General features: G+C 35.2%; 1 protein-coding gene across 1 annotated transcript; it reads left to right on the top strand.

Annotated features, from left to right (window-relative positions):
* Window positions 1–8,884: 8,884 nt before the first annotated feature.
* Window positions 8,885–13,045, top strand: LOC140838770 (MACPF domain-containing protein NSL1-like). The gene is made up of 7 exons (XM_073205307.1): window positions 8,885–9,368; window positions 10,273–10,511; window positions 10,876–11,074; window positions 11,469–11,552; window positions 11,636–11,819; window positions 11,910–12,076; window positions 12,161–13,045. The coding sequence occupies exons 1-7, from the start codon at window positions 9,090–9,092 to the stop codon at window positions 12,848–12,850; spliced, it is 1,842 nt and encodes a 613-aa protein (XP_073061408.1). The 5' UTR covers window positions 8,885–9,089; the 3' UTR covers window positions 12,851–13,045.
* Window positions 13,046–14,811: the final 1,766 nt, after the last annotated feature.

The following is a 14,811-nucleotide window of genomic DNA, read 5'->3' as shown; positions in this document are numbered from 1 at the left end:
ATCTATCGGGGTTCTAGCCAATGCAGAGTCATCGTTATTGAATTTCTCAAGTATTTTGTCAACATAATGTGACTGACTTAGGACTATCCCTTCTGATGTTCTATGGATTTTAATTCCAAGGATTACATCGGCTAAGCCCAAATCTTTCATGTCAAATCTTGAGTTCAATAATTTCTTAATGGATTTAATCATCTTATCATTACTACCAATGATAAGTATGTCATCTACGTAAAGACATAAAATGATATATCCATTTTCAGTGTTTTTTATGTATACACATTTGTCACATTCACTGAATTTAAATCCACTTTCCATCATGGCTTTATCAAATTTTTCGTGCCATTGCTTTGGTGCTTGTTTTAAACCATACAGAGACTTCACCAGTTTACATACCTTATTTTCTTGCCCATTCGCAGAAAATCCCTCAGGTTGTTCCATGTAAATTTCCTCTTCTAAATCCCCATTTAGAAAAGCAGTCCTTACGTCCATTTGGTGTACTTCAAGATTCCGCAAGGCGGCAATCGCAAGTATCACTCGAATAGAGGTTATTCTCGATACAGGAGAATATGTGTCAAAGTAATCAAACCCCTCACGTTGATGGTAACCTTGATAGCCTCTTTCCATAGAGGTCCCTCAGATGAACTAATTGCTTCCTTGAAGCTTTGAGGTTCACTTTCCATCATGAAAGTGATGAAATCCGGACCAAAGGATTTCTCAGTCCTAGCTCTCTTGCTACGTCTAGGTTCAATGTCTTGATCAAGCTCTTGTTCTTCATCAATTGTTTCATATAATCTTTTGGATGAACTTGGTTCTTCCTTAGATTTGCATGGAAACATGTGTTCAAAGAACGAAGCATTTCTTGATTCCATTATCGTATTCTTGTGAATATCAGGTATTTGAGATTCGTGTACAAGAAAACGATAAGCGCTACTGTTTTGAGCATATCCAATGAAAATGCAATCAACAGTTTTTGGTCATATCTTTATCTTCTTTGGAGTGGGTACTGCTACCTTGGCAAGGCACCCCCACACTCGCAAGTATTGGTAAGAAGGACTTCTACCTTTCCATAACTCGTATGGGCTTTTATCTAGCTTCTTTCGGGGCACCTTATTTAAAAGGTAATTTGCTGTTAGAACAGCTTCCCCCCACATGTTCTGTGGTAAACCAGAACTTAATAGCAACGCATTCATCATTTCTTTCAATGTGCGATTCTTTCTCTCTGCAATGCCATTTTGCTGAGGAGAATAAGGTGCAGTTCTTTCGTGTTTAATACCGTGTTGAGCACAAAACTCAGCAAATGGTGATTCATATTCACCTCCACGATCACTTCTTAGCACCTTAATTTTCTTGCTAAGTTGGTTTTCAACTTCACTCTTATATTGGACAAATTTGTCAATAGCTTCATCCTTACTTTTGAGGAGATATACATAACAAAATTTTATGCTATCGTCAACAAAAGTGATGAAGTATTTATTTCCACCACGAGTTTGTACACCTTTTAAATCACATACATCACTATGAATTAGATCAAGTGGTTCACTATTTCTTTCAATAGTTCGAAAAGATGATCTCGTTAGTTTTGCCTCAACACAAGTTTCACATTTGTGTTGTTTGTCAATTTGGAATGCAGGAATACTTTTCATGTTAATTAATCTACGAATTGTATCATAACTAACGTGTCCAAGTCTACCATGCCATAAACAAGAAGACTCAAGCAAGTAAGCAAAAGTGTTAACTTTATTCATCACTGGCTTAATAGCCATTACATTTAGTTTGAACAAACCATTACAAACATAACCTTTGCCTACAAACATTCCACTCTTTGACAAAACAACCTTATCTGACTCGAAGACAATGCGGAAACCATGCTTGTTAAGAAGCGACCCGGACACCAAGTTCTTGCGAATGTCCGGTACATACAGCACATTGTTTAGAGTCAGTTCTTTTCCAGATGTCATCTTCAGAATAACTTTCCCTTGACCCTTGATTTCAGAAATAGCGGAATTTCCCATGAATAGTTTTTCATCATTCTCAGATTCCTCAAGAGTAGCAAACATCTCCTTGTCCGAGCAAACATGGCGAGTGGCACCCGTGTCGATCCACCACTCCCTTGTGTTCGAACCCACCAGATTAACCTCTGATATTACAGCACAAAGATTCATGTTCGAAACCTCATGAGCAATGTTCTCTACCACATTCGCCTCTCGGTTTCTCTTCGGCTTCTTACATTCAGATGCCTTGTGACCCATACCATCACAGTTGTAGCATTTTCCGGAGAACTTTTTCTTTGACACGCCTCCTTTGGGTCCCATGTTCAACCTTTTGCTGGAGGAGGAAAATGTTCTCTTTTTCGAGCTTTGGCCATACTCGACAACATTTGCCTTAGCGGCAACAGGAGAAAATAATCGTCTTTCCGAACTCTTGTTGTCTTCCTCGATGCGAAGTCGAACAATGAGCTCTTCAACATTCATCTCCTTTCGCTTGTGCTTCAAGTAGTTTTTGAAATCCTTCCAAGCTGGTGGTAGCTTCTCAACAATAGCAGCCACTTGGAATGATTCGCTCAAAGTCATCCCCTCACCGTGAATCTCGTGAAGAATCACTTGGAGTTCTTGAACTTGGCTGATAACCGGCTTTGAATCCACCATTTTAAAGTCCAGAAAGCGACCAACAAGAAACTTCTTGGCCCCGGCATCTTCGGTTTTGTACTTTCTGTCAAGGGATTCCCACAGCTCTTTAGCCGTTTTCTTTTCGCAAAACACGTTGTAGAGCGAATCTGCCAATCCGTTTAGTACATAGTTTCGGCACAAGAAATCAGAATGATTCCATGCCTCAACCGCACTAACAGATTCAACATCTCCCTCACCCTCGTTGAGTTTAGGAGCATCCTCCGTGAGGAATCTAGCCAGGTTCAGCATCGTCAAGTAAAACAGCATCTTCTGCTGCCACCTTTTGAAGTCCACACTAGTAAACTTCTCGGGTTTTTCACCGTGACTTGCTGGAACAGCAACCGCAGTAGCACGTGGGGTACCATGAGGGACAACTTGAGGAGGGACAACATGAACAGTTTCCCTTTGCACGTTAGTTTCAGTAGCCATATCTGAAACAACACGTAATGAGTAATCTGTTTTAAGATTGTTATACAAAATGTATGGAATAAACAGAAAGGTATACTAAAACCAACGAACTAGTAGTATGAACAAAACAGTAGCACAATGCTTAAAATAAAACAAACCGAGGCCTGTATGAAAATACAGTGTCCTTAAAACAGATTCGTCCCCTCCGGGATGTGCTTCGAGGATGAACTTGGACGTCTGTTTCCCAGGATACAACGGAACAACCAGCAGTGACTTAGCACGAGACACTACTACGACGAACTGAAAGCGTACCTTTACTTTATCACCGAGATTTAACGGAGGCCAAAAGAAAAGCTAACAATATGAAATGCAAGAGAATACTTGAAAGAGAAAAGATTTTCATGCACTTTGAAATGGGGAAATGAGCACACTATTTATAAGCCCCCAAAAAACATACCAAGAGTCATGCAAGATTAATTAACTCAATTAATCTTCCCATTAACTCAAGAATATGAAGAGCCACAAGTTTTCAAGTAACTCAAGAATGTGGAAAGTCAAAAGACACTCCACAATAATGAGCCACAACCAACTCAAGAATGTGGAGAACCAAAAGGCACTCCCACATTCAAGACATGTAATTTTTATTCAAATTTCCAACAGGCAATACCGATATTGTTTGTGGCTTTTTTAAATATATAATTATAAAGATTAAGTTTTATGTGACACAGTGTCACATATTTATATCCGTGAGATAATGAATTTGATCCATATTTTAAAAAAAATTAATATTTTTCGTAAAAAAATAATAATTTTCATCTCCTCACGGTTTGACTCAAAAAACGAGTGGCTAGGTTTGAGTAGTGACAAATTCTGTTGGCTACTGTCAAATAATTGGGCCGATATCCATTGGACGTTTTCCAAGTTTTATAAGGCCCAATATGTGATGGGCACTCGATCCAAATCGAAACTCTGATGTGTATTCTTGAAATTTTTTTTTTTTTTTGAATTTATCTTAGTTTTTAGTATAGCATGTGAACATCTCTATACGATGATGACGTCAGTCAGGGCACTTTCCTTTGAGAAAAAAGATAATTTTCTTTTGGCTTTTCAACATTTACACACTAACGTAAATCATCCCATAAATACTGTCCCAAAAATAAAATAAAAAAATCATCCCATAAATATATAATTGTTTGCACAATACTTGATTTGCGAGCGTGTCAAGTGCAAAAATACATCGACTTGTATAATAATGAAAATATAACTTCTGAGGATCACGACGATTATGGACTATTAAATTTGACCATACATTATAGTATCTTAAACAAATACAACATCAAAATGAAAGAAAATACAATAGAACTTGAAGAAATAAACTCTCAACATGATATCTATCAACAAATCAGTAGGAAATTACAAAAACATGAAAAAAAAAAATGGCAAAAATAGACGGTCTCACGTCTATTTGAACGATTCTATTGGTGCACATGAAAAATATTACTTTTATCATTTTTTTATATTGTGAATGGGTAGGTGACATTCACATTAATGACTTGAGCGGTAAGAGACTAACTCATGAAAATCTGCGAAATTGGATGTGCTTGACCGTTGCTTGCTAATTTTTCTGCGGATCCTGGAATTTTGCTGATGTCCTTGTTGTGTTTTTTCTGTGTTGGCTTATTCTTCCTTTTCTTCATCGTGCGGTGCGGTTTCTTCCACTCCCTCCATGACCCACGATCTTCTATCATTTCCTCCCACGATCTTCTCCTTTCCCACCATTTTTTGACTTATCTTAATAAATTTAAATCAATGAGAATCTATCTTCCACAATTGTTGGATTTTCATAATTTAATTGGAACTTCGTAATCAAATTTGGCTTTAATAATTAAATATTTTAGTCCAAACAATAATATTTTGTACTTCTAAATTTTTTTTTAAAAAAAAAACGAGCTCTTGCAACACTAACGCTTAAAAAATGCAAATTCGTAAAAGAAAAGTTCACGACCACTTTTTTTAAACATTAACAAACAATACACATAACCTTCGATTTTGTGATATATATCTTCGCGTAGAGTGAGTGTAATTGACATAGGAGATATTTATTCTAGTCAAATGTTACGGCAGACATTTATTTTGGCATATCAAAATGTTTGCCCCACTTGGACCTCTAATAACCTAATCAAAATAATTCTCTCCCGCTAATTGAATTACGATCATTATTGTTCGAGCTTTCCAAAATAGAAATCACGTCCATTTCTTTATTGTTATACCATCAAATCAAGTCACAACAATATCTACCTTTACACTAAAACAAGAATAATCGACATTCATTTCGATATTTTTTTTTGATATACAGTTATATTTTTGTGTGATTCGATACAATTCCATTAAAGAAATTGGCTCGTGATTATCGACTCAACAAATTTCAGATCGAAATATAAGTAAAAATAAAAATAAATCAAATTAAGGAGAGAAGAATGGGTCTTCCGCCGCCGCATCCATTCACATACGAGAGAAAACACCTCGCCAGTCAAGGTCAACGTTTCGAAACCCCCACACGAAAATGAAATTGCTGACACAACGCATCATCAACTCAGATTTAAACACACATACACCCCATGAAGTGATCAAAGGCCCAGATTTAATCACCATGTAACATCAATGGCTGAGATTCTGTGAGGACAGTGGCACTGCCCCCACAGATAGTATCTACTCTACCCATCATCAATTACGTTTTTCCTCTTCTAAATTCTCTCTCCACGGTCGGCCTGGACGATACATATAGGATCGTTCATTATATGTCACGAATAGTATAATGTACAAAGATAAATAATATGTTTTAATAATAAAATACATAAAAATAATAATTAATATCATGTTTAATTTGATAGATTAATTTTGATTAAATATGAGATAATTATCGTTTTGTCTTTTTAAAAATATTAATAAAATATTTATAATATTATTTATTAAGAGTGATATTGTAATTTCAATGTATTGATTTGATTGATTTTAGATAAATGACTGATGATTTGATTGATATGAGATAAATGACGGGTAGATGGTGCACCAAACATGAGATTGTATTGTATAAAAATGTGATAAATAATATAACGAACCAAACGGTACCTATATAATAATACAAGTCGAGATAATATATCTATGATAATATTTTTATTCACCCAAAATTTAATTAAATATAATAAAATTAATTAATGATTACATTTATCATACAAAAAAATATAATTAAAATTATAATTATAAAAATCGAATAAAAGGATATTATTTAAAGGTTAAACTAGATTTATTTGATATTAATTATCGGTCTCTCAATTAGACATTAAATAAATATAACAGCAAGTGACACAATATGATGAGTGTCTTTTCAATATAAAACAAATACATGATAATATATACGATATAATAACTCAACATTTACCAATGGATTTAAAAAATATATGAAGAAAATGTAGAAATGATTTTTAATTTGACCAAATAAGAAGATATTATCCTAGGATGGCTGCCGTGGCTGGTGCGAAGGCTAGGGGTTGTACGCAAGCTGGACGTCTCACATGGTTCCTAGGGCACGGCTTGAAAGGCTGGGCTTGTTTGGGGCCTTAGGCTTGGTCAAGTGGCTTGTTGTGGGCACGCTCAGTGTCCTGGGAGGGTGGTCTATGGTCTGGTCGTGGTGGACAAGGACTAGGGTTGAATGTTGCATGTTTAGGGAAGCTAAGGTTCGAAGTATGAGGGGCAAAATATTTCAGTAACTTATCTAGGCGCAATCGAGGGTCTCAATTGGCGTGATTTGGGCTTAATATAGTTTAGTAAAGTTTGGTTAAGTTACGAGTCAAAACTAAGATGTATATCTAAGTTTAAAAATGAATGAGAAAATTATCAAAAACCTAAATTTTTAGCATAAGAAATATTTAAGAGAGTGTTTACGATAATAGGTTGTTTGGAATTATTTGGGAGTCGTTACGAAGTCTAGGGATAATTATGGAAATTTATGCATCTAGGGGTAAAACGATCATTTCACACCTAAAAATTATTAGACGTCCTGACAGTACCCTGATTGCTGTAAATAATGGTAATATGTTTATTTTAAATGTTTATGAATTATATGATGAAACATTAATGCTAAAAGACATGTGACATACTTGATTTAAAAGAAAAATGATTTATATATGCTTGAAGTTTCATAAGTGATGAAAATATGAAAAGTTGAAGAAGGTGAAGTGATTGTGACTAATACGATGATTATGATGATACGATGATATGTAATGCCAAGGCTCAGTTTATGAGTGAGAGTGTCGCCGATGTCTCCGCCACCCAGTACTATGGTTACATATAGATGGATTTATCGACCTTCAACTGATACGAAAGTCACAATTAACGATCTGAATTCAATAAGAGGAAAACGTATACATATATGATGAAAAAGATAAATGTATATGATGGAAGGAAAAAATGTTTAAGTTGTGCATGTTCATGAAAATTTATTTTAAGTAAAAGTAATTTTCACATGTTGCATGTGGATGTATATGTATTACTTGTTATCATGGTTAAGGGTTGCTGAGTCATTAAACTCATTACGTGTGTTCGATGCATGTGAGCATAAATATGATGAAGGCCTTGATGGTTGAACTAGCTGGATTGAAGGTGCACACAATCCGAAGATGTGTCGGGTTTATTGAGATTTATGCTAATGATTTATGCACACAACCCGAAGGTGCACACAACCTGAAGATGTGTCGGGTTTTTGAGATATGTCTAGTTTTCCGCACTTATGTTTATGATTTATGCTAATGATTTAAGTTACTTTGAAGATTTTATTGTTTATGATGCTTTGGAGGGGTTTTTGAGAGGTTGTTAGAGTTAAGGTTATTTTCGAAATAATATTAGTTTAGTTGGTTGACATTTTACGATTTATATTTTAAATTACGTTCTTTTGGATTTTCAAATAATAGTTGTTTGGTTTATTTTTAAATAGTGCAAAAGTATTTTAAAATGTATTTATATATATGTGTATGGGTTCGGTCGAATAGGAAGATAAGAAAAAAAAATAACATTTCTAGTACATTTTAAAGAAAAACGAGTAGTGGAAGTTTCAGTATTGCTGGTATTGGTTCACTTATCATATATATTTATATCGATGATGTGATACTAACCTATTAAATATACAATTTCTGTATACTAGTTATTTTACACATGCGGTGTGTGTGTGTACAGTCTTTTTTATTATTACCGAATGACTAAAGTGAAATATGATAAATTATCGAGAGACTAAAGTATTATTTCAATGGTTAAAATTAAAAAGAAAAAAGAAAAAAAAGTGTTTGTTAAAATAAAAAAATAAAAAAAATGTAAAATATGTTTTGCATAAGGAAAAATTGGAAAAAACAAATTGGTGTCATTTTTTGTCTATATGAAGCCTAATCTTTATATAATACTAGCGACCGAGACACACACCTTGCGTGTAACATAGTATTAGATATTTGAAATATTGTTTAATGAATTTATAGAATGAATATTGGACATTTATAATTTGATATAAATTTTATAATTAATGCGTTCGTACATATTATTGTGTATAACAAAAAAATCTATTATTAAATTTAATTTCAATAAAATGTAATAATATTATGCTAGGAAAAAAAAAGTTTTTTGATGTTGAAGAAGATCCTCTTCAAATAGTTTTACTGACCACTCAATTATTATAATATAAATTAAATATAGATATAAATATGTAAATGTCGCTTCATAACTTTGGTAATGACACGATTATATTATCATTGTAACCCTGGCTTTGTTGAATTGGCAAAATCACCCTTCGTGCTTCGTCCCTTGGATGAGCAAGCAAAGCAAGCAATTTACTCGTTGACTACTCAACGGAGCTTGGCTCCTAGTTTTTTTTATATTACTCTCGGCATTGGATAATGCACTCTGCGTGAACGATATTTTCCCTTGGAAAAAACCCACCAAGAATCTGAATGATCTTGATATCGGGACGATTCCATGGCGTATAATTTCAACACCGGTGGTAGGATGGACCCTCAGACGGCGGCGGAGAAGGCAGTCTCGGTCATTGGGTTCGGCTACGATCTCACTTCGGATATTCGGTTATCGGCGTGTAAACCCGGTCCATCATCTTCGGGTTTGATCGAGATGGACCGGGCCCGGAGGAAGGACTTGGAAGTGCCCGGAAACAGCGTCGTTCCGAACGTCCCTGATTCCATCAAGTGCGACAAAGGCGAGCGCACCAGGTTTCACTCCGACGCACTGTCCTTCAATCAGGTTGGCTGATATAATATTCTCGTAGTTTTTTTTGCCTGGTTTTATTTACATCACTTGGTGAAATGTTGTATGAGTTTGAAAATTGTAATTTGGTGGCATTATGTTTTAATAATACTTGAATTTTGGGGCAGAAGAATGTACAATCTCGTTAGCAGTTACGAAGTGAATGCAGGGGTCGACCATGAATTGGCCTTAGATTTTGCTCGTTGTGGTGGGAAATCAAGATGTGTCGATTTATCATGCCAAGATAGACAACTCATGAGTAATGAACAAAGATTGAAAACTATTGCATAATCCATGTTCGCCCATTGTTTTCTTAGCTTGTTTAAGAGCTTCACAAAATCCATTCGTTCATAAACTTTCACGAGTCAAAATCTAAGGTCTATTGTTCTTTATTCATACAGAGAGTTGATTTGCAGTTTCTGAGCTGAAAGTCAACTCTGGCCAACTCTGCGTGAAATTCGAGTGGTTCAACAAAATGCTGATTGATTCGATTTTCAATTAATCTAATCCATGTGATGCACCGTTTTTTTGACTATTTACTTTTTTAGAGCTGACTTTTTTTAGATATAATTAGTCATTGTTCAGTATTTGGTCATCAGGGAAGTTTTTCTCAGCATCTGAGTAGAACTATTTAACTATTTCGTTTACAGTACAAATTGGCTAGCAGTTGATCCAGCTGAGAAATTGCCGTGTTCTTGATACATGAATCTGAAGCAGGATTTTAACACACAGTTGAATTTATTATCAAAAACCATCTATTTCATCTGCACTTCTTATGCTAATAGGGTGGACATGTTTAGCTCTCGTTGGGGGATTCCTTTAAACATATAATTTGATAGACCTTCACAACTTTAATCCACAAGTTTCAGGACCTTGATCTATTTTGAACATATCTTTTCAGATGTCAGAGCAATTTAACCAGGAATTATCTTTATCTGGTAAAATACCTTCGGGTATGTTCAACGCAATGTTTGGGTTTAAGGGGTGCTGGCAGAAGGACGCATCAACTTCAAAAATTCTCGCTTTTGATGGTTGGCTGATTAGCCTTTACACAGTTGAGTTCGCAAAAACTCATATAATACTCTCTGATCATGTGAAAAAGGATGTGCCCTCTACATGGGATCCTGCTGCTCTCACTGAGTAAGTTCCGTAGTTCGAAGCTCATTCCATTTTATGTGGTAAAATCCTGATAAAGAAAATACCTTTTCTGGTTAAATTAATCCAGGCTGCCTGTGATCTTCAGGTCGGTTTACAGTATGTGACAAATTTTCTTAATATAAACTATAAAAATTTCTTGGTTGCATCCTATTACAGTAACAGATGTTTGTCAAGTTTCACACAGTGAATTCTATGTAAAAATGGATGGACATAAGGCTGTTAAGAGATTTGATGAACAACGAAAATTATGTATTTTTGTATACTAGTAACTGTTTAAACTCTTAAAGCATTTCAACAACTTGATTTAAATGTGTAATAGCTTTCTATGGACCATATGATTTGGCAGGTTTATTGATAAATATGGGACTCATGTTATTGTTGGGGTTAAAATGGGAGGTAAAGACGTAATTCATATCAAGCAGCTTCAAAATTCAAACCTTCAAACAACTGAAGTGCAAACATTGTTGAAGCAGTTAGCCGATGAAAAATTTTCTGGAAGCATAAACACAACGCAGAACAGTGATATTTCATTAGGAAAACCAAAGGTAATAGCAAGATCAGAATCAACACTTCAACACTTCATTACCACAGTTCGGTCCTGTTTTCGATGGCCTTACAGAAGTTTGAATCAATTTCACGAACAAATAGTACTGGTAGCATACAATAATGCATATGGTATATACAAATATATTTTCTATGTTTCTAAATATTTTTCCATAAAAAGACTCAAGGCATGGTTAAAAAAGATCAAATTCTATATTGAGTATAAGACACGTGTTAAATGGGATCCTCGAGAACATTCTGGAATATTCGTGGCAGGATCTCTATCGTCTACAAATTGTGCTGGTGGTTTAGCCTTATATAAAGAAATATGAGACTGGAAAAACATTGACTCCACTTGTTACTAATTCATTCTCCTTTAAAATATCTATGTCACAGTTTGAACAATCTGGGATCTGGGATCTTCAGCTACCATTTCCAACTACATTGAGACCGCCTGTTGTTTCTCATTCAAAAAATGATGTAAGTCCTGTATCAGCTCCTTATTCTTACGTCAAAATTTTCTTTCGTGCTATGAATTATCCAATTTTTTTTAATCGAGGCAGGATCTGTTGAGTATTCATATCAGAAGGGGAGGTTTAGATCGTGGCCAAAGTCACAACGAGTGGCTCTCAACCGTATCACAATCTCCCGATGTCATAGCGATGTCCTTTGTGCCTATCGCATCTCTTTTAAGTGGTATTCCAGGCAGTGGATTTCTAAGTCACGCGATTAATCTATATCTACGTTGTAAGTATTCTCTCACCAATATATGATACGTTTTTACTCCGAAAGTGTCTCTTTCAAAAGTTGGCATCTGATGAGCTTATTTTTGTGCAGATAAACCATCATTAGAGGAACTTACTCAATTTCTTGAATATCAATTGCCTAGGCAATGGGCTCCAGTGTACAATGATCTTCCTCTCGGACCTCGGCGAAGGAAAAAATCGTACCCGTCTCTTCAATTTACATTATTGGGTCCTAAGCTATATGTGAATACTGTAAAGGTGAATATGCTCATTTCCGATTTTTTTTATGTGACTAGCTGTTCATATTTCCATCCAACTTTTCCTGACTAAAAACATATGCAGGTTGATACTGTCAATCGGCCAGTGACTGGAATTCGCTTGTATTTGGAAGGAAGGCGGAGCGATCACCTTGCTATCCATCTGCAGCATTTATCATCTCTTCCTCAGTCACTACACCTTTCACATGATCATAGCTATAAACCAGTCGATGACTCCATGCACCGAGCATACTACGAACCTGTCAAATGGAGCATCTTCTCACACATATGCACAGCTCCGGTTGAGCATCATGGAGCACTCATAGATGACTCGGCCTCAATCGTGACAAAGGCCTGGTTTGAGGTCAAGAGTATCGGCATGAAAAAAGTTCTTTTCCTAAGGCTTGAATTCTCAATGGTGGCATCGGCTAAAATCCGTAGATCAGAATGGGATGGACCCACTAGTTCGTCCAAGAAATCAGGATTGATCTCAATGCTGATGAGCACACCATTTAGTACTATTCTAAAGCCACCTGAGAAGCCAATAAAGGTGGATTTAAATTCGGCCATTTATCCAGGAGGCCCGCCTTTACCTGCACGAGCACCCAAAATGTCACATTTTGTCGACACAAAAGAAATGGTGAGAGGCCCGGAAGATCTACCTGGGTATTGGGTTGTCACCGGCGCAAAGCTATGTGTAGAGGGAGGGATGGTAAGAATCAAGGTGAAATATTCACTGCTTACTATGCTGTCAGATGACTCTTTGTTGATGTAAGGCAAACGAGGAATATATCGAAGCTAAGTTGGTGGTGCATATTTTTTTGTACATGGTATGCATGCATACTATTATTAGAATAAATATTATGGAAAATAGAGAACTATATTGAATACCAAATTTGTTTTTGTGCGATGTGTTAAATTGTAAATTCGTATTTCAATGCAATGTTTACTACCATCTTCATTTATACAATTAACATGTATTACAGTCCTTATGATTACTGAGCTTGCGCATGGTAAATGTAATTTCAAATACCAAGTGCAGTTGGTTAAAATTTTTCTAAAAACAAATGAATTAGGAAAGAATTTACTAACCTCTTCCTTGGATTTCGTCAAGGTTCAAACTATAGTTAAATCATTCACTTCTAAAAATCAATTGTTTTTTAGGAAAAACTTGTTTGAGACGGTCTCACGGGTCGTATTTTGTGAGATGAATCTCTTATTTGGGTTATCCATGAAAAAGTATTACGTTTTGTGTTAACAATATTTACTTTTTATTGTAAATATCGATAGAGTTGACCCATCTCACAGATAAAAATTCGTGAAACCGTCTCACAAGAGACTTACTCTTGTTTCTTATACAACTTATGAGTTGTGTCAATATTTTTCTTAAAAATCACAAGTTATCCAAATACAATTGATGAGTTGTATCGATATCTCTGGGCCATATGTACTTATCGTTATCGTTACCTCGATTTTGGATGTTATTGATCGTCACGTCGACACTGATATTGATGATGAGACTAGATGTGATCATATCCTGTGCGGCTTTAGATTTATATTGATGATGCTCGCACTATTGGAGATTTTATATCGACCTTGGAGTATCTAGACTCACCCATTGTACCTGAACAATGACTGCAATATGTTGGGGTTCTCCGACTGCTTAGCTGGTAGACGTGCCATTGGCGATGACATTTATATGATTTGAGCCGCCATGATTGGATATGTTCATTCATGTCTTGATGTGAGTGTTTAATCCATTGGATGGACCTAGGTAGTCATACCTTTCACTTTTTTGTTTCGGACATAGGGAGTATTCATATGCGTACACTATATTGATTTCGAGTTATGCATTTGAGAATCCATGTATTGTTTATTTGATATTGATTATCTACGTAACGAGGCTGACCCTCTTGGTGGATTTTTGTTTATTTATGTGGGTGCTGTAGATACAATAGGTTTCGGAATTGGGAGGAACAAACTCAAACTGCCCTCGCCTAGATTGGCCGAAAATAAAATTAACTAAACTAGAAGGAAAATTTTAAATCAACTTTATATGTGATTAATTGGGAATTAATTAGCGAGTTTGCCTTTTACTGTTGAGAGCAAACCAGAACCTAAGAAAAAATAACAAGTTAAAGAGAAAACTAGAACATTAAGAAAACCAACATACTTACTGAGAAGATACTGATGTAGACAGTCATTATCAGACATTAAGTAAAACTAGATTACGACACTTCATAACCAGACGCAACAGACTTAGTATCAGTAATAATATGTCAGAATAACATGAAATCATTTATTCTTTAATAAGAGTAGTGTTATCCGTTTTATATGTATTTTTTATCAGATTATGTATGTATTTAGTATGAACATTCTGTATAAAAGTGCACTTCATTTAATGACATTAAATGAACCATACAAGATTATTTATTATCTATTTAACAAAGTCTATCTGAATTCAAATATTCTTGACGTGAAAAAAAATTGTATTTCTTTATTGAACGTTACAAATCAACTATATAAAAATCTCTCGATGTTTCACAAAGATCTCTCCAACTCTGGAACTATGAATTTATTGTGAACAATTGTAAAAAGACTCAAGCTTTTAAGTTTAAAAAAACCGTCACACACTTTAAAAACATATCAGATCCAGAAGATCACCTCGCGTGATATTCACACTTATTCATTATTTTATCTACTATAAAGTGTGAAATATTTGTAATATGTGGAAAG

This window comes from Primulina eburnea, chromosome 8 (genome assembly GCF_022965805.1).
Source record: "Primulina eburnea isolate SZY01 chromosome 8, ASM2296580v1, whole genome shotgun sequence".
NCBI classification, from domain to species: domain Eukaryota; kingdom Viridiplantae; phylum Streptophyta; class Magnoliopsida; order Lamiales; family Gesneriaceae; genus Primulina; species Primulina eburnea.
Note: the sequence above shows the minus strand (reverse complement) of the source record. Positions and strands in the feature narration are given on the sequence as shown.

Bases quoted from the DNA above. Each gene is read 5' to 3' on its own strand.
- LOC140838770 (XM_073205307.1), top strand. From the start codon at position 9,090: ATGGCGTATAATTTCAACACCGGTGGTAGGATGGACCCTCAGACGGCG. The intron at 9,369-10,272 runs GTTGGCTGATAT...ATATCTTTTCAG, and splicing joins ACGCACTGTCCTTCAATCAG to ATGTCAGAGCAATTTAACCA. The intron at 10,512-10,875 runs GTAAGTTCCGTA...ATGATTTGGCAG, and splicing joins GATCCTGCTGCTCTCACTGA to GTTTATTGATAAATATGGGA.